The 27,448-nt window shown below is 40.0% G+C and overlaps 2 protein-coding genes across 5 annotated transcripts; both read right to left on the reverse strand.

Annotated features, from left to right (window-relative positions):
• Positions 1–110: 110 nt before the first annotated feature.
• Positions 111–12,061, reverse strand: LOC111330720 (alanine aminotransferase 2). Of its 4 annotated transcripts, none has more exons than XM_022935625.2 (13): positions 11,154–12,061; positions 10,692–10,896; positions 7,236–7,322; positions 6,251–6,359; positions 5,613–5,743; positions 4,748–4,867; positions 3,898–4,027; positions 3,601–3,814; positions 3,023–3,131; positions 1,913–1,996; positions 1,283–1,438; positions 786–904; positions 111–316 (listed from the first exon to the last, which is right to left on the reverse strand). In XM_022935625.2, exons 2-13 carry the CDS (start codon positions 10,800–10,802, stop codon positions 223–225), a joined length of 1,464 nt encoding a protein of 487 aa, XP_022791360.1. In that variant the 5' UTR covers positions 10,803–10,896; positions 11,154–12,061; the 3' UTR covers positions 111–222. The 4 variants fall into 4 exon arrangements, with proteins under 4 accessions (XP_022791360.1, XP_022791359.2, XP_022791361.1 ...); XM_022935624.2 differs by having other exon boundaries at positions 1,913–1,978; positions 11,154–12,054; XM_022935626.2 differs by lacking the exon at positions 11,154–12,061 and adding an exon at positions 10,990–11,119.
• A 1,073-nt stretch (positions 12,062–13,134) lies between these two features.
• Positions 13,135–27,407, reverse strand: LOC111330718 (alanine aminotransferase 2-like). Its single transcript, XM_022935621.2, has 12 exons — positions 27,107–27,407; positions 25,609–25,695; positions 24,179–24,287; positions 23,426–23,556; positions 22,612–22,731; positions 21,875–22,004; positions 21,461–21,674; positions 21,029–21,137; positions 20,656–20,721; positions 18,667–18,822; positions 17,898–18,010; positions 13,135–14,422 (listed from the first exon to the last, which is right to left on the reverse strand). The coding sequence occupies exons 1-12, from the start codon at positions 27,227–27,229 to the stop codon at positions 14,326–14,328; spliced, it is 1,455 nt and encodes a 484-aa protein (XP_022791356.1). The 5' UTR covers positions 27,230–27,407; the 3' UTR covers positions 13,135–14,325.
• Between the last annotated feature and the right edge of the window lie 41 nt (positions 27,408–27,448).

The raw sequence follows: 27,448 nt of genomic DNA on the forward strand, positions 1-27,448 counted from the left end.
TTGGCCGAGTTAATCATACTTTAACCTTTCGATATTCTGAACTGATTTATTTTTAGCTCCATCAGAAACTGAATTGCTTATGCTAACGAGGCAAATATTGTAAACAAGGATTCCCCTATAGATGTAGCTTTATTAGTTTGTAAAAATAACAATTCCCGGCCAATTTGAAGTTCACATAAAAAAGTTGTATAAACTGTTTAGAACGCAGTTTGGTCTTTATTATTAGTCTTTATACTGTGTCATAAATTCTTGATGAAAAGTTTTCAATCTTTCAAACATTGCAATAAACTTGTCTTCAGAAGGAAGGATAGTTATTCTGCAAGAAATAAAAAATAAATCCGTGGAGGGAAAGGTGAGTTCAGTCCGATTCCGAAAGGGAACTATTCTTTCACGTCACATAGAAGTCCGATAGCTCGTACATCGTGCGCTATCACGAAGTCTGAATTTATTTTCAGAAGCAAGCAGCGACCGCCTACCAACCTGAGCAGACCTGTCGTGTACGACCATCTGAAGGGAAAAATAAAGGAAAAACGGAAAAAAGGCGGGAGAGCGGAACATGCAGCTCGCTCTATTCCTCAATAGTCCTTTTTACAGTTGTGGGCTTGGTGGCCAAGCCCACGACTGTAAAAAGGACTATTGTCTCCTGCGACCGAGAGCCTCAGCGAAGGCTTCAACGCAATGAAGTTTTCGCTTAACGCAATGAAGTTTTCGCTTAACGCAATGAAGTTTTCGCTTAACGCAATGAAGTTTTCGCTTAACGCAACACAATATGTATCATATCTCACCGGAAGTAGTAATGATTATTGCTCCCGTTCATGTCAAAACCATGGCCTGGCACAAAGTAGCTTCCGGTTTTCTCCAAAGCCTTCCAGCAATAGAACTCGTCTGGCGGCAGTCCTTTTGTCTTAGAAGGAAAAATACAAATGCTTGCTTCGTTGGGCAGATAAAAACCAGATTTAATTCTAATGGTAAGAAGCTCAAGGTAAACCTACTTAGAAACAGGAAATGTTTACGAGGAGCAAACCAGCTTCTGTCTTATTTGACGGTTATTCAAATTTTCTGCTCTTCGCCCTTTGCAGCAGTGTGAGGATCATCACCATTCATTATTTTGAACATCTTACTGCTACGGTCGTGATAACTTTTCACGGTGATAGGATACGCTCTACGCGCTGCAGTGATGTTGACTTGCAATTCGAACTTGCTTTAAGAAGGAAGTGATTCTGACCCCCTTGGGCGTGTCTTAACTCATACGGGCATTCTAACATAGAGCTGGTAATGTTACCTTTGCTTCTTCTATAGCTTTTTTTGGCAACGTGATCCTCGGAAATGCGTACACTGCTCCTCTTACTTCATTACATTTGACCCCTTCCATGGAGTTGAGTACTTCTGTTGCCAACTTTGCCTTCTTCTTATGAGATTTAAGAACAGTCTCTTTTTCCTTTGAAACGAACGCATGCACAAAACATAATCACTTTTCTCGTCAAACACTTTTTGAATCAAGATGAACATGCCTGATATAAGAACCTCTATATGGTTCGTAAAGAATCTTGACAGGATTCTTGAAAAATGATGGAATTTTCCGACTCATTTCAAGACTAAGTATATAACAAGCAAGTCCTGAAAAAGTCTCATTATCCTGTAAGAGTATTATCAGTAATTGATTAGTCCTTAGCTGGGTGAGTTTTTTTTTTTTTTTACATAGATGAAAATGAATAAATTACATAGGCGAAAGTTTTATAGGCGTAAGGGGAAAGTTTCCAATTGTTTGGCAAAACCAATTTGTTCCTCTGGTTTGTCTTGTCGTCTTGCGTGACACCTCACACTAAAGTGACTCGAGTTAGGGAACTTTTCTTAAGAACGCTTGCTTGTAAGTAGATGCAATTCGTCAAAATAAAGGCGGAAGAGTGCTTACCTTTGAAAAGCGATCATATGATTCATCTCCTGGCCTTGGAGGGTTGCAAATGAGCCCCATGATCACCTTGGAAAAGGAGACAAACTGGAATGTGATAATAAGAATAATAGGGTTGGATGGAAGAAAGGAACTGGGATGGCGAAACTTTCATATCAGGGAGGGGGGAGCGTGCCTGGAAGGGAGGGGGGAGCATGCCTGGAAGGAAGGGGGAAAGCGTGCCTGGAAGGGAGGGGGGAGCATGCCTGGAAGGAAGGGGGAAAGCGTGCCTGGAAGGGAGGGGGGAACGTGCCTGGAAGGGAGGGGAAGCGTGCCTGGAAGGGAGGGGGGAGCATGCCTGGAAGGAAGGGGGAAAGCGTGCCTGGAAGGGAGGGGGGAGCATGCCTGGAAGGAAGGGGGAAAGCGTGCCTGGAAGGGAGGGGGGAACGTGCCTGGAAGGGAGGGGATGCGTGCCTGGAAGGGAGGGGGGGAACGTGCCTGGAAGGGAGGGGGGAGCGTGCCTGGAGAGGAAGCGGGAACGTGCCTGGAAGGGAGGGGGGTAGCGTGCCTGGAAGGGAGGAGGGGAGCGTGCTTGGAAGAGAGGGGGGAGAGTGCCTGGAAAGGAGGGGGGAACGTGCCTGGAAGGGAAGCGGGCTGCAGCCTAAAGACAGCATCCCACTCATCCTTAACGAATGTCATTGACGACATTAATAATATAATGGTTGGGTAATCAGGTTTTTACTGAGCATTTATGATAATATTGATGATCATCATAACAAAGCAGTGATAATGACAATAATAACAGTAACAGCAATTTTCAACTCCGGATATTGCATTTCTAGTGTTCTGATTGGTTCTTTCAAATCCGTTTATTATCTCAAATCCGAGTCACCGCATATGGAAATGCATTTTTCCAACTGTTGCGGGCTGAAAGTAGCTCCAAATATCCAACAGTTCAGGATTGAATGAAGCGTGATAAAACGATTATTATATTCGCACGTGAATGGTGGTGGACGTTTACCGAGTCACAAAGCGGCGAGGTAAAGATTACTGACACTGAGGTGAATAGTTGTTTTAGTATATACCACACACGTTGCCATGTTTTGAATAAACGTTTCATTATTGTTATTGTACCTGTCCTATTGTCGAGGAACAAGATCTTGCACTGAGGTACATTTTGATCCGAGCCTTGACTTGTTCACTAAACCCGACAAGCTCTATGTATCCACCTCTAAGACCACATCTGAAAGAAATTATTTATACAATGTCTTGAAAATAGAAATTATGAATATCACGCCCATAATCCTGGAGAGCTGACATTTTCAGTATAATTTAAGACATATTTTTGGTGATATCTCCTGTGGGTGACAACTTCTGGTCAAGATTGGTGTTCTTTTGTATGCTCTGAGCCCTTGACTAATGGATCGCCTCCAGGTGGGTGACACTGTCCAGCAGATAAATCACTTTCCGATGAATGGAGAGGTTAAGTTTGTTTGGTAGACTTTTATTCGCTGAATTATTATATTGATAGTTTTTCCACCCTTTGAACGACCAGAGATTGGTTCGCTCCCCTAAAGGTTTCAGGTCAAATGAGGTGAACCCTAATTATTCCTAGTCTGTTTTAAGCCTTGAATGGGGTAAATATAAACACAAACCTTTTAAGCCCTGCACTCGAATTGCAGCAAAAAAGAATAACCACATCGCACACTTACTCTCCAGCATATCCCTTTGCGCCTGAATGAAGCGAGATCAGCTGAAAATTGCTATACTCCGCTCCCATATCCCTCAAGACTTTCTTACACGAGTGAAACTCAACTCCATCGACATGAATATTGGCTTGGTAAACTTCATCGGCGAATAACACTAGCTTCTCTCGAGCGCAAAACCTGACGATTTCTTGAACGTTTTCGTATGTCAAGACCTGTCCTAGAAAACAGAGAATGGACATTTCTGTGTTACTTAAAAACAGTTTTAAAATTTACTAAATTTGCAAAATCAACAAAAGTTACCTGTCGGGTTTCCGGGATTAATCAACACAAGGGCTCTTGGGACGCAATGCGGCCTGGCTTCCTCCAACACTCTTTCGAGTGTAGCCATGTTCAAAGCCCAGTTGTTATCTTCATCGAGAGGGTAAAATATCTGTATAGTGCATGAAAATGTATTAAGCAATGAGTCATAATGACACATATTAGAGAAGTAAAGCTGTTGCAAGTAACCAATCACATTTTCCCAAAGGTGTGACGTCACCTACACTTTTGGTGAAAATGGGGCCCGAATGAAACCGCGGGCAACACATTGCTCGCGAAAGTAGTTGTTCATGTAATGTTCAATTACATGACATTTTACAAGAAAAGGTGAAGAATTTCACGTCCAGTAAGAAATTTCAGGGCCTTTGAAGGTGAGTCTCATTCATTTTGCGTTTGACGCGTTTTGGTTTTTAGTAGTCTGGTAACTAAACTCTTCAGCGCAAACTGAATCAGACTAAGCCTGTTAATACCACACTGGTCCTCAGAAAGTGTTAAACTCAAAGGATACTCGAAACAAAAATTAAAACTTAAGCAATGCTAAAAGTTTAGTTAGCTCCATGTTAAGTCGCATTTCTGAAATGCGTTAATTATTGAAAGCAAATACTACATGCACAGTAGCACTTTTTCCATTCATGGGAAAACTTGTGAGTTCGTTGTCATTGCTGAAAGCCTTAAATAAATATCAGGAGTTTTTGTGTGCATCGGTGTTTTTTTTTTTTTTTTGGACGGACGTCGGTCGTACACGTAAAGAGGACGCTAGAAACCTTCAAACACCATTTGAATGCAGATCTTTCTCAAAAAACTACTAAACGTTCTGTTGCACGGTCAGTACCTGGTACGAGTTGTGTTGTAGCAGTCTGGCTTGGTACATACTGAAGCCTGGTACAGGAATCATCACTCCAGCACGACCTGTTTCTTCATGACTCTCAATTTGAACAATTCCCAACATCACCTTATGAAAATCATTTGAGATTGTATCATGCTCCTATAATACTTTTGGTGAACAGTATACTTCCTTAACTGTACTGACCTTGCTCGTGAACAATCGGTTAGGACACAACCAATCGGTTACAGACATCGGACTCACGTGAGGGGATCTATTCTCTCAGCCATAGGGGCAATAAAAAAAAAAGGAGTAAAACCCAACTGACATTTAAAAGGCACGTCAGATAATTTTCCCAAAATCACACTTTTTTTTATTAGAGATGTGTTTTATACAGCACGTTATTTCGGGAAAATTGTCCGCATCTTGGTTTATTAACTCCTACGACAACCAACACAAAATGAAAAATTTTGGGAAAATCCCCTGATTGGTTCAATATTTCACTCTTAAGGTGAGGGACTTCTTTCATTGGCTGCGCCGCCAAACCAAACAAGGCCTTCGGTTTCTTGAGCGCTAAAAGGGTAGAAAATGTTACCATTTAGTTTGGACAGGGTGGATCTCTGAACTGGAAACCTCTGGAGGGTGTGAATGTTGCCTTCAAGGCACAATGCACATGTACGGTAATAACCAATTGTCTTAAATCTTATTCTTGAAAGTCTGTATCAATATAGTATGCGTGGGCACGATATTTGATGTACGATAATTTATCTGATTGTTTGTAATTAGACCACAGAATATGCCTTAGTTAAGGTCAGAGTTTTACGGTACACCACACCCAAAATACCCTCAGGTGCCTCTTGAGTATCTCTCTTACTTCAAGTCCCTCGGCCCCTCCATCAGTGAGATATATATCATCTGCTACTGCTGGATGACCATCTCTCTGCGAGATGAAATTGGCGATGTCTTCACGCACGACATTAATCCCTTGAGTTGCAGTATAACTACCTGTAAAAGAATCAAAGCGTTTCTGTTACAAATTTTATCAGCACTGTTCTGAAAATGTAAGTTTCAGGGATGAGGGCGGATCCAAATAAATTCAGAGGAAGGCGGACACAGAAATCGTGGACACAGTGCAAGCCAGCCCCGCCTCGCCTTCCCTCCCCCTCTCCATTGGAAAAAATACGTTTACGGAGGTGCTGTACACAATATTCTAAGATTACTGTTTGCTGTGGTAACGAACTGGGCATACACACTTTGGTGATTTTTTATGTGTACTATATTTCGCTACCTTCGAATTCCCTGAGTAGCTTTGAAGCTAAATGCATTGCGGCTGTATATGACATGCCACATATGGAAAATGGATGTCAGGCATGTTGTGTTCCTATATCTTATCTGGTAGAATTATACAAAGGCCAGGATCCATGCGGGGGTACTAATTCTAATATGCCAGTCAAATACAAAGGAGAGGATCTATACCTGTCGCCATTACTATAATTATAAACTGCGTATTACCCACAGTGTGTCCTATCATGTCATCAAGAATTCTTTTCGCCCTTCTTTTGGCATCTTGTGGGAAACGTTCATCATTTTGAAGGTCAGGACACAAAAGAAGTGCCAAAACCTGTGTCACAATCATATAGTTAGTAGCTGTGGCAGTCATGACTTTATTTGAATTTCAATCCACGGGCCAAGTTGAATGTATTTCATTTCAGTCAGGATTACGGATTCATTTTTACTTGTGGTTGGTCTGTCTGAATCTTTTAATTTACGTGATTTATCCTCTATTTCCACTAAAATCTGGGTAATTCGCATTGCGGTCGTTTCGCTACAGAGTTGTTTGACTCAACGTCGAAGCCAACTCCGGCATAATTCTCTGTGTTCGTCCATCCAGTTATCCAAATATTCATCTCTGTGGTAAATTCAGTCATTCACTTAATCCGTCAGTCACTAAGCTACGCAGTTGTTAAGTTCTTTCAGCTGTCTGTCACTGTGTATGTCAGCTCGAGTTAATGAGTCATTGTCTGTTAATCCGTCATTGTCAATTTATCAGTTATTGTCAGAGAGTCAGTCATTGTAAATGATTGTCAATCGGTGTTGGTTAGTCGGTCTTTGCCAGTCAATCGTCGTCACTTAGTCAGTCAGTCAATCAGCGTCAGTTTTCCAGTCAATCTGTCGGGGTGTCAATCAATCATTACCTGTCAGTCAGTCACGGTCAGTAAGTCTGTCATTCACATTGTTTTAGTCATTTTTCCGCTCTGATTCAGCCAATCATTTTGAGTCAGAGCTGTCAGACAGTTGGTCAGACGAAGGGTTAACGCTCGAAACGTCAGCTTCTTAACTCTTTCAACATAGTTGATATACCCAAATTACTTTGTTACCCCTAACGACGCAGCACCACAGTTTCTTTAGAAACTTACCCACTTTATACAGTTGATCAGACAGTTGTTCCTGACCCATCAATCATTCACTTGCATTTACAAAGTTTGTCACAGATCACCTGTCTAAAAAATGTAATCGGTGGCTGTCCCATTCCTTGTGGATTTCCATAGTGTATCAGAACTTCAGAAAATGGCTTCTCAGCTCCCTGGCAAAGCGAACACGAAACAAAGAAACCAGAATAATGATATATCTAGTGTGACGATAAATTTTCGCGCACATACTGAACTTTCGCGGAAGGCACAACAACAATGGGGGAAACTTGCTTGGTAGAGACATAGTTAGTAGAGGGGGACTGGTTAGGAAAGCCGGCGAACTTCAAAGAAGTATGTTATTGTCCTAGTTTTTTCGTGGTCACGTGGTGTTGATCCTGCACAGCATTTTCAAGAATATGGCGTCCGATGTGCGATAAGATCTCCTGTTTGGATAATTTTAAGTAACTAATATCGAAGATAGATAATTTGTTATCATGCCAGGCGAAAATTGTTCAGTTTTCGGCTGTGGATCGTGCAGGCGGAACGAATGGAATAGGCATATGGAAACTTCTCGTGGCAAAGAACGATGCCTAAAAGAAATGGAGACTGGCTAAGTAGAGACGACTCGTTAGAGACGATTCGGCAGCGAGAACGGAAACTCGTTACGTTTTCCTGGTACATGGCGATCTACCTCAAGCGAGCTTTACGGATGTCAAGGATGAGACAGCGTTTTGGCTCCACAGTAACTTTTGTTCTAGGTCAGGCCAACAACTGACATGACTTCTAGCGTCTTAAACTTAGCCGATGTAATCAAGTATGTAATTAAGGACTCGGATGTAATCAACTACACTTTACAACGTACTTGCTTAAGTACTACCGAGCGCGTGGTCCTACGATATTTACGATATTTGAATAAGAACACAAAAGAGCGGAAAAAGGTCTCTTTGAAGTTAAACGAATCCTACTTAATATCCTGGATGTGCAGAATGCACTAACTAATCAGAGAACGGAAATCAAACTCACAACATCGAAATTAAAAAGCTTATCTTCATTACGATAGAACAGCTTTGAAAATAAAAGTGAAAAAGCAATTGAAAATTTCTGCTTATCAATGCAAGGTTGTGTTAAGTTTGATTGTATGAAGGCTAATTAAAATTACGAGTGTAAACTCAGCTGCCAACTACCATGAGAACCAATTTTACAAGAAAGACCATTAAAACTTACATTTATCTAAAATTTTACTAGTAATGAACAACAAAAGTACCGAGATGCAGCTGTATAACCTAAGTTGACTATTCGCTCCGACGAAGGGCTAACGCTCGAAACGTCAGCTTTTGTAATCATTACGGTGGCCAATTTACCATTTCAACTTTGTTGATATATCCAAATTATTCAAAAACTACTGTGGCTTTTTATCTTTTTAAAACATCACAATGAAAGAAACTCGCATGAATTGAGAACGGCTAAAAAAACCGAAAACAACGAATAAATATGTTTAAACAACCACACGGAAAAATCCCTAAAGTTTCCCGTTACACTAGAAAAAAATTTAACGGTAACCCATACATTCCGCACCCATCAGGAAAAGTGCGCCAACACAATTTTACCAGTTCACTTGTAAAACTTAGGGCTTGTTTCCTCAGTGCAAAGCTTGGATTAATGTTATCTATTATTAACATACAGTAGAACCTCGATTTAACGAACCTCTATATAACGAAGTCCACGGTATAACGAACAATACTTTTCTGCCCGGCTTAAGTTACAGTAAAATGTATGCGACAAAACCTCGACATAACGTACCTTGATATAACGAAATCTTCGTTGTATCGAACACAATTTAGAAGCCCGAACTTATACAGATATCCCGATATAACCAACAAATGTCAACACGTGACCAAAGACAAATGCGAAACAGACCAATGGTGCAGTACTATACGGTAGCGTTCTGTTGTTTAATACTGTACACACTGTTCATGTTCATAATGAAATTTGACAAGTCAGGCAGAAAAGAAAGGGAATTTCCGCGCGCCTTCTCTTGGATGAAAAACATTTTTACGAAAGACATATATTTTGTTAAACCTAGTCCGTGACGTTTTTCCTTTATTCTTGTTTTTTTTTGTTGCGTTACGTTTCGGTACATATACACGAGGTAGAGTTTGGTCACATGTTTTTTTGGACTGTAGCTTCTCACACGTGTTATCGACGAGCTCTTGCGGGCTTTAAACTCTTCTTTTAATCGTTTGGTTCGCTCAAAATTTTTCATCGTCTTGTAACCGATTTTTCATGACATGTTCATACTATCAATTGTGATGGTCGAAAATTAAAGGAATATTACGGATAACGCGTCGAAGTTTTGTGCTATCCCCAACAACATAATATGAGGCGATTAAAAATTTTTTCCATTAAGAGTCTTGATAAGCAGTTTTAGTGGTAAAGTAAAGAATGACAAAAAATGAGACAATTTTAATAATAATAATAATAATAATAATAATAATAATAATATTAACAATATTTTAACAGGGAGCCCACTTCACCAATAGGTGCTCTTCAATGAGGCCCTGCATATGCAGCAAAAGAATTACAATAAAAATTAAAAAAGCTGAGCTCGAACTAGATAAGAAAAGTAACCTACTTCTAGTCAACAATGCATGTTTAACTAAAATGCATGTTTAAGCTTAGAGTAAAGTAAGAAAGTACAGCGGTGTCACGTATATCTTGACTTAAAGAGTTCCAGTCTACGACGCTCTGATACGTAAAACGTTGTTTGCCCCAGTTTGTTCTTCATTGGAAGAAGTTTTGATTGGGCGGCTTGATTAGCAATTTTAGTAGTAGAGTAAAGTGGTTTTCTTTTGTTTAGTTGTTTTGTTCGGTTGCGCTATTCATTAACGTTTTCATTATGACATATGACTGTGCTGTAGCTTCATACAGACATAACGTTACACCACACACACACACACACACACACACACACACACATACACACACACACACACACACACACACACACACACACACACACACACACACACCAATACCTCCCAATAACGAACATTTTGGTTGTTTTTCCGCGAAGTTGTTAAATCAGGGTTGGCTAAACTTCAGAATACCCGGCCAGTCATTTACATGTCATTAAATAAGTATAGCGTCTATTGTGTTAGGCCTCATTTTTCAAAGCCTGCCGACACATATAAATGAGGTGGACGGGTATCCTAATCAGGGTTTTCGATATGAAGGACTCTCGATACAACGAACCAATTTACACAGTCCCTTGGGACTTCGTCAAATCGAGGTTTCACTGTAATAACAGGAAAGTCCTTTGCTGTTAATTCGCCACGTTTAAGCGAGCGCGCACGCAAAGCCACCACTGTTAAATCCAAATATTATTAGAGACTAAAATGTCGTCTACGGTCGAAACGTTCGTATCAGAGTGTACAGTTGAGAATTCTGTGTTTACTATCCAATTGTCCATCAAAATTTTACAAGTCCATGATTGATACTAATACATATTTACTGCATATATTATATATCATAACTTTACTCACACGAGCAAGCTCTTGTTGAATTTCATATGAGCGACCTTCCAGCCATCCTCGCACTCCATACTTCACTCTCTTGAACGCTGGGTTAATGCTTCCTTCGGTGAGAATCTCCATATCAAAGACAGACAAAACTAAATGGTAGCAATCGTAAAGGATAAACGATGTGACAACACTTAACGCAGCTTTAGCGATGAATGCCGTTTGATCCCTGCGGAAGGAAATTAACATCACAATCGATATTACGTACCTTTGCGAGATAACAAGGAGAACAGAACAAATGATTAAGTTCATGATCAATTACCACGTTGCTAAGAACAAGCTATCTGAGCTATCTTTCTCACTCTTGAGGTCATTCGTATTTCCGAGAAGGACAAATTTTTCAAATATCAGAATTTCCCGACACACTTTTTGGAAAGACAACGAATAAATGCAATATCGGCAAGGCAAAAAAGAGGAGAAACTTACCAAATTGCCTCTGCTCTACGGTAAGGCTAATTGCATCCTCTGAGACCCAGGGGCTGTGGGTCGATTTCAAATTAGGGCATGAAGAGCCCCTGGGGACATTGTCTTGCAAGACTAGTTCCAAACGGTCGCAGTCATTCTGCCATCTGATTGGTGCCAGAAAATCTTTGTTTTTCTGCCCAATCAGAGTTAAGTGTGCTTTGGAGTCCTTTCGTGTGTTGTAACACGGACAAATACTAATTGCTCAGTTGCTCGCTATGTTTGTTTGGGCCGTGCGACGGAGATTTGCCTGAGGTGAAAATTTTCAGTCTCAGCACACAATGTAAGAGAAATCGATCAGATTGTCCGCGAAAATCTTACCGGAAATTATATTGCATACTTTCGCAGGTATCACTAGAGAACGTGTTTTAAAGTTTGCGAGGTTTATATACAACACGATGGTTGCAGTCATTATATGTCGCTTTAAACGTTAAACAAGATTTAAGCTTAAATCTTTCTAGATTATTTGCATAATTTGCTGTGACTGAAACTTTACCAATCCCGTGAAGTTATTTCGTCGCACGGGCCAATGCTGAGGTATTTCATGCAACACTTCGCTGTTTGTTTGTACGCTGTACCATTCAACATAAAGCAGAGGCATTTCACGCAACGCTACACTATTTTTGTGTACGCTGTACCATTTGACATTACGCAGAGCCATTTCACGCAACGCTACAGCATTTGTGTGTACGCTGTACCATTTGACATAACGCTGAGGTATTTCATGCAACGCTACGCCGTTTGTATGTACGCTGTATCATTCAACATAACGCTGAGGCATTTCACGCAACGCTACACTATTTGGGAGTACGCTGTACTATTTGACATTACGCTGATCCATTTCACGCAACGCTACGCTGTTTGTATGTACGCTGTACCATTCAAAAGAACGCTCAGCCATTTCACGTAACGCTACACCATTTATCTGTACCCTGTACCATTTGACATTACGCTGAGCCATTTCACGCAACGCTACGCTGTTTGTATGTACGCTGTACCATTCAACATAACGCTGCGCCATTTCACGCAACGCTACACCATTTGTGTGTACGCTGTACCATTCCACATTACGCTGAACCTTTTCACGCAAAGCTACACTGTTTGTATGTACGCTGTACCATTCGACATTACGCTGAGCCATTTCACGCAACGCTACACCGTTTGTGCGTACGCTGTGCTACTCGATTACTACCCTGAGTCATTTGACGCAACGCTATACCGTTTGTGGACTGTATCGCAAATGAGTGCTAGGCTATTCGCAATTTAGCTGGTCCATTTCACAATTTCATGTTCCAAATCGACATGGGCAACTAGACCGTTTATCATTTGGCTAAACTATTTGTGTTTAGGGTGTTCTGTCTCATGAAGGAAACCTACACTGTCTTTAATTTGGCCATGCCATTCCCTTATTAGCTATCTTATCCTGCAGCTGATCCTTAAACCATCTTTTGTATTTACTGATCTATTTGACATCCTTGTATTTTTGGTGGTGACGGCCGCCTAAGTGAGACCCTCCCTGTGGATGCGCCACTACAACAGTCCTTTTCAGGAGTCTTTCCTGAAGCGGATGACCGTATTACACGATTGTTACTCCGAGGTTTAACTTCAAACCAATTACCTTCTTCAAAAAGATAGAATTGTTGTTAGACTAACAGATACACATATATCGATGACCTATGTGCATGTCACACACTTTGCTATGTGCAACGTGTACAAGAATGCTGTAAAAACTTAGTAAGTTCAGGGGTTTCATTAAAATTTTAAGTAGGCAGCTAGTCAGTGAGAGTAACCGACCGTACCAACAAGGGGCCGTCAGGCCCCTTAATCTAGGGGGGTCTGGGGGCATGTCCCCCCAGAAAATTTTGACATCTGGAAGCTCTGAAATGCCATTTCTGGCGTTCTGGAGACCTAAATGAGTGCAAAAGATAAAGGAAAACTCCCTATCAACAGCAACATTTTTTTTTATTTTTACAATAATAATAAGCTGAAAATGGAAGTTTGCATGCATTTTCTGGAAGTTTAAGGTCATTGTCACTAAAAAACAATGGAGCTAAACAGAATCACTTACTACCGGTAAGAAAGCGTCCAGTTGCATTTTTATCTTTCATCCATTTGTCTTTGTTTTTAACTCGCGAACCTATAAACAGTTCGCGGGTGATAAACATTCCAAGCTTCTCTGCCTACCCACCAGGACACCCGCCAGACAGGCGCCAGAAACCGTGATAAGAACAATTAGCTGTAGCTTTTAACTCAGACTTCAAATGCGAGTGGAAAAAACTGATAATGCGCTTAAATGAGCGTCTGATTTGTTTTCGTTCTGTTCTTTTCGTAATACCATGAGGCAGGCTGACATGGTTGTCATTCAAGAAAATGCAGCTTTCATTCAAGGTTCGATTTATCAGGCCACAATGAACTCCTGAACACGATAAACAAATGACGCTAACTAGATTCCATACTTTGCACGCAATTAAATTTTTCGTAAACCTCTTGCGTCCTAACACCACCCCAAAAAGAGTCGAGTGCCGTGACCAACGAGTCGCGTCCGATCTTTCGATATTTAATTTTGAAATTGAGGTAAAAAGTTCATACAAACCCATGAAAATGAATTTTCATTTAGTTTTCAAAGAATATTTCTTTAATTATTTAAATTTAGGGAAAATGTAGCCGACTTCTCTGAGCGAAGTAGCCGACGCTTTTCGTCGGCCGTCGGTGCTTACTGAAGGCACTGAGTAAGTGCCTGTGAGGTATAATATTCTTTGAACTGGTGGATTGAAAGTCGAAGTGCATGAAAAAAGAAGTAGGTAAAAACCAAAAAAAAAACCGAGCCTTTAAATAACTATTATTACTAAAAGCTGGATCATTGGATAATGCAATTCAAGACTTTTTATTGGCTCAGCCATTATGGTATATGAGCCAATATACCATAATCTAATTTCTGTACATTGTTCAATCCGGTTTCTTCTCACAAAATAAAGTCGAGAAGATTTGTCTAATATCTTGGGGGCGTTTTTTTAATAAAACAATTATTCCACTCTCGCTTGTTGGATATGAGATAATTATAGCCAACTCGGCGCTACGCGCCTCGTTGGCTATCTATCATCTCATATCCAACGCGCGCTTGTGGAATAATTGTTAATTAGTCGTCCTTGTACTTGTTCATGAATTCCTTGTGAAACTTGCTGAGCCTTTCGTACATAGGAACAACTTTTTCTTCAGAGGGTAGAATTGTTAATCTGTAGTAGAAAAAATAGGAGCAAAACAAATGGAAAAGTAGCAGGCCTGTGATTGCAAACTGTATAACAACTGCAACTAGTTACAAACTCAGATTATTGAGGGTCCACAATAGGTTTGGCGGGATACGGGATTTGGCTATTTTTCGTGGTGATATTCGGGATATGAGCTGAAAACAGAAGCGGGATGCGGGATTTTTAACAACCAGCGGGAGCGGAATTTCCTGTTTTTATGGGGATGGGATTCGGGAATCGCAAGGAAAAAATAGTGGGATACGGGAATTTAGTTCTGTCTTGACCAAAAATTCATTAGCGTCGACTGAAAAATAAATGGTTCTTAAGTGTGTCTACCGCCTTTTTGTATACTCATTCCTGTTTTGTTGACAGGATCCAACTTCTGTCATGAAGCTCACAAATCCAGATTTTACTAGCTATCTTAGAAGTCTAGACTTTGTTGGCCACACCAGCATTCCCGAGATTGACCATTTCACAGAGCACAACAAAGTGGGTATGTACCCAAACCCTTTAAGCATCGCTACTGGTCCCTACGGAAGCCTGTTATTTCTCTCACTTAACACAGTCACTGGTTTATCGAGTCTTTTTATGGCACAACTTCATAACCCCGTCAAAAAAATTGTAAAGCTTAAAGAAGATTTTCTCGCCAAAGTAGTCCACCACGTCAATGACATTGTATTCATGGTTGGGAAAGGAGGCCCCATTATTTTTTATGAGCTAGAACAAGGGGCCGTGCGTGTTAGCTTAGGAAAACTGCGTCCACGAGAAGATGTATTCAGAAAGCCAGTGAGCTTGGACTATCTGCTAATGGAACCGTGGCAATATTAAAGAATCGAATCGCCACGCAAGTTAAGAAGATCGAGGCAGAATACCAAGAAAGAGGGCTTTCTCCTACTGCTATCAATTTCTGGAATAGCTCCGGCGAGGAATCTTAGTTTGAGGCACTACACGTCGTAGATCCCTATATGATCTACGCAGCTTGTAAAAGCAAGCAGCAAATTTTTGCCGTTACCTGCTCCAGCGACGGATGTGGGCTTCGAGGAGAGGCAGCAGCAGTTGTAGAGCACCAAAACGAATGGGGAAACGTCTGATCGATGGCCATCTTAAATATTGACATTTATATTTCTCACCGTCAAGGCATCGAGAAAGTTTCATTATCAACATATTTAAGAGCACGGATCATTCCTTCCGGTCCAGACCACTGTTTCTTGGCTCCCTCCATTGCGGTTTACAAAGATGGTTTGGTCTATCCAGATCCGCAATCGCATCGCATCCTGCACTGGATCAGAAATGAGGAAAGAGTGAAGGTGTTTGCAGGTACCGGTGCAGAGGGCACCAGAGATGGCTTGGCTTCGCATGCTGAATTCTACCAACCTGCTGGACTTTTGTGTGGCATTTGACCATGTCTTGTATATATTCACCACTCTGCATGAAACCGCTGCATTTCTAGATGCAGTCAGAAAGATATACAAGGCTTTCTCCGTCCACGAGAAGCATGCAAAGTACCAGCTTTGCAATCTACAAGATGCCGTTACACTGCTTAAAGAAACGTTGCAATATCTTCGCCGAAACTAGGCCTTGATTCGCGGTGAAATCCAAAGCTTGCCAAGGTCCCTTAATGGACCACAGGGAAATGTGGCTGAGAAGACAACAGAGTCTGTTTCATTGTTGCAGTCTGGCCCTCAGAGACTTTATGACCTGTTAGCGCCAATGGGTTATACTTGGACCAACCTCCTGAGCTGCACGACATTAGATGTAGAGAACTGTCACTCTGCGGTCCATCAGAAATCACCTTTATGCACTGCCCTTGAATATGCCAGGAATTTCGGAAAGGCTGTCAAGGAAAGTATAAAGAAGACAACAAACTGGGCGGCATTTTATTATACCAACCCAAAGTCGTGGTATCCCGTTCTAGACCGCGCAGCGGCACTCACTCATTGAAATTTCATTAGCACCACAACTTCCACCTGGGGTAGTACGTGCCCAAGACGCCCAGCTTACGAGGGAATGGGCACATACCTTTAGGGCTGCAGTTCGTTAAAGAACCGGCCGACAAGAAACGACCATGGCTAAGGTTGTAACGCTCCCCGATTTCTTGTACGAGAAAGACATTGTGCCAGGGGAAAGCGTTGACCTAACAGGAGATGTCGGCCTTCCTGACGAATATGATACAAGTAGCAGTGCGGAAGAAGAAGTAACCGAAGACCAAGTAGGAGAAGGATCTGTAAGGGTCGCCACTTTGGATAGTGAAGCAAACTTCCTGCTTGGAAGGGTGTCCGCATTTGGTCGTGCTGTTAGATTTAATAGCAGTTTTATGTTTTCTTGAAAGAGACCAGTGTGTTTATATACAATTTCCATGTCCTAAACTCAACGTAAACATATGATGCACGATCCACGCAGTAGAGAGCGCTATTTATCCAATAGCGAAAATCAGACCTGTAAAAAATCAAGCCTGTACGGGATTCGAACCACTGACCTCTGCGATACTAGTGCAGCGCTCTACCAATTGAGCTAACAAGCCAACTGGGAGCAGGCCGCTAAGTTGATTCGTAATAAACCCGTGATGATAAATCAGATATGATGAATATATGAAGTTCATATATTTTGAACTGCGGTTATAGATACGCATGATGCACGATCCTCGCAGTAGAGAGCGCTATTTATGCAATAGCGAAAATCAGACCTGAAAAAAATCAAGCATGTACGGGATTCGAACCACTGACCTCTGCGATACTAGTGCAGCGCTCTGGTGCCTGATGGAAACTAGCAGCAAAGCAGTTGAATCTTCGTAAGACAGACAGATAACATCAATCTATCTAATTCCAAGAATACTGGACTTAAAGTATCGAGGTAAACATGTACCGATGCGAGGACCAAAAAATAATTAAGCAAAACAGAAAAGAAAGTTATGGTCACTAATTGTGATGTTGAGAACCTGGACCATCAAAACTGACAACTGTAGAAGGTAAGTCATAACCCCTATTTCAATGATCAAGCAAAACATGTCAAAAATCTCGTAAAAAAATGGGGCGGGATCAGGATCCGGGCGTAAAAAGGGGCGGAATGGCGGGATTGAGAAGAAAAAAAGGCGGGAAAGCGGGATTTGAGAACCCCTAATGTGGACCCTCATTATTTTAGAGCTCAAGAACATTAACAAAAAAGGGGCAGCCTGGAATGGCGTGTTAGCGAATATTTAACGATACGAGAACCCGTCAAATTCAGTTTGTTGATATGTAGCAATTTCGTGACGACGTTTTCTCACTGATTGACTAGCCGGGCACGATAGACTGAAATGGGAAATTCCAAATATGTTTACCATCATATTTTTAAGGAAAAAAAAAAGATATTCACAAGTCAAATGAGAGCGATGGAAAACTGGCAATTTCTGTCTTGTAGAGCAGTGTTGCCATAATAGTATTTTGGGCTGCTCATCTCGTGGATAACTAAGAAATATAAAACTGACCTAAAATGGTATGTTCCTTCCTTTTGTCCATAATTAATTCCAGGAATGGGAACTATTCCAGTTGTTTCCAACATCTGCCAGCAGTAGAACTGGTCTGGGTTAAGGTTATTACGCTAAAGAGAAACGGAAATGATTTTAATAAATAGAAATGATGTTATCATAACAATTCTCTTCCCACTAATGGGAACCAAGATTACTCGAAAAGTAAGGAAAGATGGATTGTGCACAGACTATGCTGGAAAGTGTCGTTAACGGCGCTTACATGTTATATCAATCTGATCTTTTCTTTAGTTCGGCAAATGAGAAAATAGTGTCCACAATTTGATGGAATGCCAAACACTGACCCACACCCTCACATCACCAGAACGCATATAATAATAAAAATAATAATAATAGTTATAATATTAATAATAATAATAGTAATAATAATGAATATAATCCTTTATTCACCATAATCACAAAAAATTATAAACATTATGATAAAATGTTTGAAAGTGGAAAAAATGTGTTAAAATATCTAATAAAAATGTAAGAAAAACTAGATGATACACACTATGATAACAATAATTCACTCTAATCGTCAAAAATATTTACAAACAAATTAAGATAAAATCCTTAAAAATCGAACAATACCTGAAAATGTCGACTAACAGATAATCTAAAAAAAAAAAGGATTAGTAATAATAATAGTGATAATAATAATAATAATAATAATAATAATAATAATAATAACTAAACTCGTCGTCAAATCCATAACTCAACTCCTCACCTTGGCTTCCTCGACAGCTTTTTGTGGAAGACGAACTCTGGGGAAAGCATACAGGGCACCAGTCACTTCATTACACGTCACTCCTTCCAACGAATTCAACATTGAAGTGGTAATCTTCGCTTTCCTTTTGTAGGAGTCCAAAACGGCCATCTTCTCCTGCAAAACAAAGGTAAGACTATCTTGGTCTAATATGTTATCAGAGGTGTTTGCCTTACCATCATTAGTTGATTATGGTCTTTCGCGCGTAAAGGAATTTTAAAATTGTTAAAAAAAAAATTACATGATCCAGTAGAACAACGTGGTAATCATTTTGCAAACATGAGAATAACCCAAATCAGTACACAAAGTCTTTGAAGTTAGCGAATTCTTGTTTGCGTGATCAAAAAAAATTCCTTAAGACGCTTGAGGAACTACAAAGAGCCTTCGTGGCCATTTTACAATTTTACATCCATAAAGCATTGGGACTGTGGTTTGCAGTAAAAGGAGCCTTATCCATAAGAGACTTTACCCATAGGGATCCTTATTCATAAATAACCTTTTTCAAACACAACGAATATATGAAATTCATAAATCTGAACTGCGGTTATAGAAACGTATTTGTGCACGATCCTCGCAGTAAAGAGCACTATTTAAGCAATAGTGAAAATCAGACCAGAAAAAATTCAGGCCTGTACGGGATTCGAACCACTGACCTCTGCGATGCTAGTGCAGCGCTCTACCAATTGAGCTAACTAGCCAACTGGGAGCAGACCATTAAATTAACTTGACATATTCGATGATAAATCAAACAACGAATATACGAAATTCATATATCTGATTTTCACTATTGCTAATAGTGCTCTTTACTGCGAGGATCGTGCACAAATACGTTTCTATAACCGCAGTTCAGATATATGAATTTCATATATTCGTTGTGTTTGATTTATCATCTTACGGGTTTATGTCAAATTAATTTGATGATCTGCTCCCAGTTGGCTTGTTAGCTCAATTGGTAGAGCGCTGCACTAGTATCGCAGAGGTCAGTGGTTCGAATCCCCTACAGGCCTAAATTCTTTCAGGTCTGATTTTCACTATTGCTTAAATAGTGTTCTTTACTGCGAGGATCGTGCACAAACACATAATATTTTCGTAAGGAATTTCCTCATTAACGCAACCTAGGTCGCAAATACCTAATCCGCAGTTTGCAATACCTTACCCTTTAAGCAATCTTTACGGATGGGGAATCTTGTCTATTAGGAAGTTTGCCCATAAGGAACTTTAGATCTAAAGAACTGTATTCCTAACGAACCTTATCCCTAAGAAATCTCATCCCTAAAGACCCTTATCCTCGAGGAACCGTATTCCTAAGGAACTTTATCCCTGAGGAACCTCATCCCTATGGAACCTTATCCCTATGGAAACTTATCCCTAAGAAACTTTATCCCTGAGGAACCGGCGCATTCCCAAGGAACCCTATCCCTGAGAAACCGAATTCCTAGGGAGCCTTATCCCTATGGAGCCTTATCCCTAAGGAACCTTATCTCTGAGAAAGCGTATTCCTAACGAACCTTATCCCTGAGGAATCTTATCCCTAAGTAACCTTATCCCTGAGGAACCGTATTCCTAAGGAACCTTATCCCTGAGAAAACGTACTCCTAAGGAACCTTATTCCTAACGAACATTATCCTTAGGGAATCTTATCCCTAAGGAACCTTATCGCTGAGGAACCATATCCCGAGGGAACCTTACCTTGACTGGTAAATGAAGGATAAGGATTCACGGTAGTTTGCTGTACAAAGGATTCTTATTCATAAGAGATACCCTATCCATAGGGAACCTTATTCATGACTGACCTTATCCAAAAAGAAACACGTCCTTAACGTAACTTAGTCCGTAAAGGGTATGGACTGCAGTTAGCAGTAGAAAGAATCCCTAGTCCACAAGGAACCCTATCCTTAACGTAACCACTTGGTTTTAATTTAAAATTTAATCTAGACCTACGTTACAAACCTGTATAAAAGTTTCATACGACTCGTCTCCAGGCTGAGGCGGACAACAAATTAAACTCATGGCAGCCTTAAGAACATAAAAAAATCAAGTGATGTTACGTACATTTTTTTTCCTTATATTTTACAAGTAACGTTTTACTTTCTCTTCAGCCTTTGCATAGAAGGGCTAAAAGTCGTTTCAGTACGGTAGATATATTTACTGGTGCGTGGTGTTCTACTTCTCTTTGTATCTGAAATCTCCCAATTTGTGAAGAGAGATAACACTTATTGGAAGTCCAAACGGTTTGACTTGCTTACCGTTCTGTTCCTATTGGACTGAATAGATTATCATGTGGTCATGTACATGTTTAAAGTTAAGAAACTTGAAATAATACCTGCCCAATAGTCGAACCACTAATACTTGGTGACATCAGATTTCTAAACTGCCCTTTGACTGCTTTGCTAAATCCGACCAACTCAAGATACCCTCCCCTCAAACCACACCTACATAAATAAAATAAATGAAATGTTCCTTAAGCAAAGTTAAAACATTTTTTTAACAACGTGCATGTCATTCGGTATTTACTCTACGTTCGCATATCATCCTTTCGCCCAGAGTTAGCAGTGTAAAACATATTAACTATTCCACGTTGAACATCTAAATACATATCTTTGGCGTACCGCAAACAACCCGTTAAGTTCCCCTTCCATTCATTCCCCTTAAAGAGAACTTCAAATAAAAACACAGGAAAAAATTATAATGCTATGGCGACGTTGTACAAATGATTACTCCGTGGTGTTGTTAATAATGTGTCTTCTCCACTCACTCGCCATAAAATCCTTTGGAAGCGGAGTTAAGCGACATCAATTGAAAGTTGTTGTATTCAGGTCCCAGGTCCCTCAAAACCTTTCTGCACGAGTGGAACGGGGCTTCCTCAGTGAAGACTGTTTCCTGATACACTTCATCCGCAAATAAAACCAGATTCTCTCGTGCGCAAAACTTGATGACTTCCCTTATGTTGTCGTAGGTCAGTATCTGACCTGAGTGTAAAAGAGAGGATAAGAGGATATTCATTGGAATTAAAATTTTGGCGCGTTCCTTTCGACAATTTTTTATTTCCATTGTGGGGTTTTTATTCTCAAGAACGAAAAACCAAGTTTTCTGCCTTACACACTCGACAACAGGTTTATCTGTATCTACAACCACAGCACAAGTTACCGTGGTTACAAACGGGTCTTACCTGTAGGATTACCAGGATTAATCAGTACGAGTCCTCTTGGTTCACAGTGCGGCCTGGCCTCATCTATGGCTCTCTTCATTTCGCTGATGTTCAAAGACCAGTTATTTTCTTCTTCCAAATAATACGGGATCTGAGCAGAAAGATCAACTTAAGCACAGCAATCATGAGCTACGTCACTCCTCTTATTCAACAGTCGAGAGGACTGTAAATGTTGTTCGAAGTTGTTCGAAGGCAGATTAGCGCTAACCCTGGGTTAAATTTTAATCCGCGTTTCTTTTATTCCTTTGTGCATGAGCCTTTTCGGGACAATTTTCTCTATTGTTTTTAGAGCATCCAATCATTAAATTCTAGACAAAAAGATTACCCTGGATTTTCTTTTAAAACCATCAGATCTGAGATCAGATTTCACGCTAACCCTGGGTTATCTTAACCCAGCTTTGAACAACCTGGCCCTGAAAGAGAAATAAATCCTATTTCTGGCTTTGAAACAAACCAAATTTCTCTTCTTGTAATGTACACAAAAACTCTGATTGGCAACGGAGAAGTTCACCATGGACTCTTATCTGAACAAACAACTTATTGGTATTGATCTTATTTAAGTTTAGCTTCTGTTAATTTCTCCTTGCCATCATCTGGCACAAAGATACAAATGATGATAAATGTTAAACTGAAGAGTAGGCAGCTTAATTAGTAGAAAGATGCCAAATGTAAGGATTCATGTCACATGGCAGCGTTACCTCGTAAAGGTTGAATTCTACTATCCTGGACTTGTAATGAGGGAAAACTGGTATAGGAATCATAAGCCCTGGCTTAAGTTTGTTGTTAGGCACATCGGTACCAAGCGAAGCTAGGGCTAGCTGTAGAAGGAAATTTTATACGAACATGAAAATTGGATAGAACCGAAACATATCTTGCGTTGTAATCGCAGTATTCTGGTTACCCAAACTAATTAACTACCTTTTACAAACACAGCCACACTAAGTTACAGCCACCGCCCGTAGGCGGTAGCCTACATTGTACATACACATAATGACCTCGCCACTTATGTCCACCTCATTGGAATTTCTCCTCCTTCTTCGCCGCACTCTTTGAAATTGTAAAGCCTGAATGGAACTGCCAAAATAATTTCACGGCGGCGCGCCTCAAACGTTCCTCTAGTTCCATCATTTCAACTTAAACTTGCCGCAATCTGAAGCATGAAGGGAACCTGAAAAGACTGGTATCTGCAATTGTACCCACTCCGAAATGTTAATGGTCAAGTTAAATTTTACCAAAGCTGGCCAAATTTTTTTTTTTCAAAATTTGTTTGTTGCAGAACACAAATAAGTTCTTTTTTTCCTTACATCTGTCCAGTTTTAGCGCACACATGACCTCAAAAAGTGTAAACAACAGAGGCAAACTTGTCTGAGGCTCGTAAACCACAGTTTTCGATCTAACCACGTAAATTTCGCTGTCATCACATTTTTGCACCTGTGATCTGTAACTGAGCAGATACACGACGTTGATCAGCAGATAAACTCCAACTCACTAGATAGGGCACTGGTCTCTCACCTGGATTCCTATTGCCCCTCCATTGGTTAAAATGACGTCATCAACGTCAGCTGGGTAACCATCTCTTTTCGAAATATACTTGGCTACATCCTCGCGAATAATTCTTAATCCAATAGTATCTGTGTACGAACCTAATAGAAGATACATTATTGGACAAAGTGATGAAATCCAAAACAATGTGAGTTATTTTTCAAAATCATTTGTGCCCCTAAAAAAAGGTAAAATTTAGTTGATTTCTGTCTCCTTGAGTGCTTTTCAAATACATTAAATATGGAGTCTGGAAACAAAATGACACAAAGAAAGGATATGAAAAAAGGACATTTGATAGTCATTCACTGAAGAGAAGGTGGCTAATGTACCAACATTCTCACTAACACTGAGGTAAATTCTTGTTATTCTATATAACACACAGAAATCGAAAACGTTTAAAACACTATTTACATATATTTCCCTCCTGTGCTGCAGCCGTCAAGTTCAGGAGCTTGTGAAATTGAGATATCAAAATAAATAAACAAACAGTTTTTAATAGATAAATGAAAATCAAAAAGAAAGAAGATTGGAATGCTCACTAGAATATCAAAAACCCAAACCAAACCCCACAGTGCTTATCCCAAAGTAGCACAACATAAAGGAAAGAGTGAAAAAAGGCAAAAAAAAAAAAAACCAACAACAAACCAACATTAAAAAAAGAAAAACAATAATTTTATAAAAATCTACTCAAAGGGCCCCTACTAAGATAAATTTGCTACCTACTTATTGCAAAACCTGGTGTTGCTCGTAGGATTCTGCGAGCCTTTTCCTTTACATCCTTTGGGAATTGTGGGTCATCAAGAAATTGTGGACAAAGTAGACAGGCTAAACACTAAGGATACAAAAAATCACCTTTATTAGTGGCCCTTATCAATGTATCTTTTATAAAAAAATATTGAAATATTTTATTCCATCTTTAATGGAGAAGCTTCATTTTATTTCTATACAATTTGTTGAAAAAGCCACTGAACACCTTAATTTGAATGATACCTTCAACAAAACAGAACTATCAGTTTTTGATTGAGAGCACATGCATGCATGCATGTAAATAAACTGTTCATGGCATCTCCCACCCTTCGAGTCCTGATAGCTTTTCCTTTCCCATGAGCTTAAAAGAGTCTTGGGATTGTACAAAGGTATGTCTCTGTTTGGGTTAAAAAAAATTGATAATAGGTGACATCAAGTGTATTATTAGATGTTGAGGCATTCAGATACAGGCTTTTTGGAGATGGCCTGGGAGCTGAATAGAGAGAGAGGCTAATTCAAAACATATTTAGGGTCACGATGTGGGGGGAGGGGGGATTTCGCATGGTTGAATGAATGGTTAATTTAATTTAATTTATTAGCCTCACTGACAGGCAGGGACCCCGCAACAGCTAGTGCCAATTACTGTGGGCCTAATACCCACCCATCCCACCCCAGGGGAGGACATCCACCACACAGTAATCTTGTGCATGGGAAATTAATGTCTCCTACCCCAACCCTGCTGGAGACGAGACTTACAGTTTATTCATCCTTATCCAAGAAGACTAGAATGTCTATCCATTTCCTGATATTATAGAAAGGTAGCACATTCTCCTCAGTAATTTTTAAGACCTTGAGTGTTGGTCTGGCCGGGGCTCCAACCCTCGACCTCCTACTCAACAGTCTGGCACTCTATCCATAGAGCTAACCAGGAGGTGGTTAATCCAAGTTGCAATGAATAATGTGTAGAGAACACATTATTTTGGTGGAAAAACTCACTATTTTATTCAAAATTACATATTACACACTTTGAGTTGCAAGAATGATTTCCACATTCCATTCTTCAAGATTTTGTTACGGGAAAGGATGAGAACAGGGGTTGTTAAAGTGAGTGGTGGTGCTTACTAGGGAGGGAAGCTAATTAGAAAAGGGGGAATTTTTTGAGAAAGGGTTCATTTAAAAGAGTGGCTCATAAGAGAGGGGAATTTTTAGAAAAGGGGCTCACATAGGAGGGGGCTTATTGAAGAGGAGGGCTTTTCAGAGTGTTTAGAGTATTCTTGTTGACCAAGATGTGGCAGGTGTAAAATAAATCTAGTTGTAACAGAGCATTGTAATAATAGCATTTAACCCATAAACATGCAAGATCAGTTAAAAATATGCTCTTAACTCTCTTGGCATAATTTACCAACCTGTCTTACAGAGGTGATAGGTGACTGTCCAAATGCGTGAGGGTCTCCATAATGTATTACAACCTCATCAAATGGTTTCTTTTCACCCTACAAAGTAATGTGATTTTAAAGTTTCAAATGAACTCTCTAGTACTTAAATCTGTGCATTTTTTTGCTTTCCTTCAGCAAAGTTTTTCCATGTTTGGTCTATTCCTTTGTGATATCAAAACCATGAGTGACTGTGAGGAACTTTTCACACAAATGACCCAGAAAACAATGCCATGCTTGCATGTAAAGTCACTCTGTATTTTTTTTATTTCTGATTACATGTGATAACCTCATGAACAATCAATAACATTACAGACTAGACTACTGAAATAGGTTAAAGAGAAGGAAACAGATCTTCTGAATCTAAGACTGAGAAAAAATCTTGACTACCCTTAATTAAACTGATGACTTCCATGAGTGACCAAGACAAAGTTTCTCCTTACAATATCAGCACAATATCATTATTGCAGTAAATGGTTTGAACCCGGGGGTAACATGTGCTGATATTGCTGATTATTGCACTATTTATGCAATAAATAATTTTCCCTATTGCATAAATAGCGCTCTCTACTGCAAGGATCGTACATCATTCGTATCAAATACTGCAGTTCAAAATATATGAACTTCATATATTCATTGTATCTGATTTATCATCATGGGTTTATCATCAATCAACTTAACAGCCTGCTCCCAGTTGGCTTGTTAGCTCAATTGGTAGAGCGCTGCACTAGTATTGCAGAGATCAGTGGTTCAAATCCCGTACAGGCCTGATTTTTTTCAGGTCTGATTTTCGCTAATGCATGAATAGCGCTCTCTACTGCGAGGATCGTGCATCATACATATGTAAATATTTTACTTAGGAGAAAGTGTCACCTGGTCCATTTAAAAGAAAAATATAATCAACTTTTAACTGTTCCAACTATCCTTCCTTTTTTGACCTAATTACCATTTCAGTATACAGGAGACTTAAAATTGTGTATCAAATGTGTCTTGTTTCTCCTCTGACCTTGATTTTGGAGTTCATTCTATTGTTTCTTAGTGCCCTTAACCCTTAGAGCTACTCGTTGTTTTTTCATGGACCATGTCACCTTTTGACAGACTGTTAGTTGTATGCTAATAAGCCGTTTCATTAGCATGTAACGAACAGGTTACACAAATTCGCTCTATTATTCTACTAACAATCTAATTCATGGTGTAAAAGAGTAAACTACCTGTGTATCGTTCAGACATTCCCTCTATGCAATGCGAGCGGCTTCACCTTTTTATCTCAGAATCATGCAAATCACTTTCTTGAGCGAACGTTTCAGAAACAAGATTCAACGATAAACAGCCACAATACTGTGAAAGCATTAATTTGCTTCGGCTAACTAGTCATGGCCTAACAAGGAAGATAAAGAAACAGGCGATCCAAATTATTCTATGGGTTTGGAATACATAATTAAAGAACATAAAAGAACGGATTCGCACTCACCATCGCCATTTCGTGTTTTATTTCGTAAGCCCGGGCATCGATCCCTCCTCGGACATTAAAAGCTCTTTGGAACACTGGGTTGATTGTTTTATTTGTCAGAATTTCTTTTACTGCCGTTTCCATCGGTAGAAGAAGTGAATCTGGGGAAATTTCTTACGCTGGTTTATTGTGCAACGGATGTCAACGGAGTTACCAGTCTTCAGTCACGCAACGACCATGTTCCCTGGGTAAGAGGATATTTGTGAAAATCCATTGAAAACAGTGAAAATGGACAGTATCGACGATCTGATCAAGTCGATGAGTTTACCCGGGGTACCTTAGTATGTGAGAAGAGTTGGTGTC

The sequence above is a fragment of the Stylophora pistillata genome, chromosome 3 (assembly GCF_964205215.1).
Source record: "Stylophora pistillata chromosome 3, jaStyPist1.2, whole genome shotgun sequence".
Lineage (NCBI taxonomy): Eukaryota > Metazoa > Cnidaria > Anthozoa > Scleractinia > Pocilloporidae > Stylophora > Stylophora pistillata.

Coding starts and splice junctions, on each gene's coding strand:
- LOC111330720 (XM_022935625.2), bottom strand. CDS start 10,802: ATGGAGATTCTCACCGAAGGAAGCATTAACCCAGCGTTCAAGAGAGTG. Junction 6,360..7,235: donor CGATTACATTTTTTAGACAG/GTGATCTGTGAC, acceptor ATTGTGACACAG/GTTTTGGCACTTCTTTTGTG. Junction 3,132..3,600: donor GCAAAGGGATATGCTGGAGA/GTAAGTGTGCGA, acceptor AATTTCTTTCAG/ATGTGGTCTTAGAGGTGGAT.
- LOC111330718 (XM_022935621.2), bottom strand. CDS start 27,229: ATGGAAACGGCAGTAAAAGAAATTCTGACAAATAAAACAATCAACCCA. Junction 25,696..27,106: donor TAAAACACGAAATGGCGATG/GTGAGTGCGAAT, acceptor ATTACTTTGTAG/GGTGAAAAGAAACCATTTGA. Junction 20,722..21,028: donor GTGGTTCGACTATTGGGCAG/GTATTATTTCAA, acceptor TATGTTCTTAAG/GCTGCCATGAGTTTAATTTG.